This window comes from Eimeria mitis, genomic scaffold (assembly GCF_000499745.2).
Source record: "Eimeria mitis Houghton genomic scaffold, Emh_scaff627, whole genome shotgun sequence".
In the NCBI taxonomy this organism is placed as follows: domain Eukaryota; phylum Apicomplexa; class Conoidasida; order Eucoccidiorida; family Eimeriidae; genus Eimeria; species Eimeria mitis.
The window spans coordinates 4,379-4,863 of NW_013574457.1; the positions used below are offsets into that span (position 1 = coordinate 4,379).

A 485-nucleotide genomic window follows, 5' to 3' on the forward strand; every position below is an offset into this window, starting at 1 on the left:
GCCTATGAGACGTTGTGTGCAAGTTTCTAAGAACATTTGCCAAAGGCTTTCCAGTTCCTTCGTCTCTTTATTTGTTTCATCGTCATTTTCTTGTTCTTCGTCTTCAAGTGGTAGGCCTAACACACGCCTCCCTACTAAAGAAAACCGCATCTCCCCGTGTGCTAAGATGGCTCGGAGAACATCCTGCGCGCGAGGGATTAAACAAGTGGTGGCAAGCACAGAAACCATACAAGCCCTATGCTGCTCATGGTCACCGCTGCCGCTGCAACAGCTGCTGCTGCTGCTGCTATTGCTGCAGCTGTTACTACTGCTGCAGCTGCTGAGCGAGGCAGCGTCCGGAACCCCACAAACCATATCTTCATCCAATCCCTCGCTTGTCTCGAGTTGACTTCGACTGTCAGCGGAACGGGTTAGCTGAAGAGCAATACACCGTCCATACATCAGCAAGAAGCGGAGAGCATTTTGAGAGAAGCTACGTCTCCAGG

General features: G+C 51.1%; 1 protein-coding gene across 1 annotated transcript in view; it reads right to left on the reverse strand.

Moving 5' to 3' along the window:
• Positions 1-485, reverse strand: part of EMH_0018220 (uncharacterized protein) — a gene marked incomplete at both ends in the record, with an annotated part of 13,584 nt that overhangs the window by 4,306 nt on the left and 8,793 nt on the right. The window contains one exon of the mRNA XM_013501074.1: positions 352-414. Within this exon, the coding sequence (XP_013356528.1) occupies positions 352-414 (63 nt within the window). The remainder of the gene's footprint in view (positions 1-351; positions 415-485) is intronic.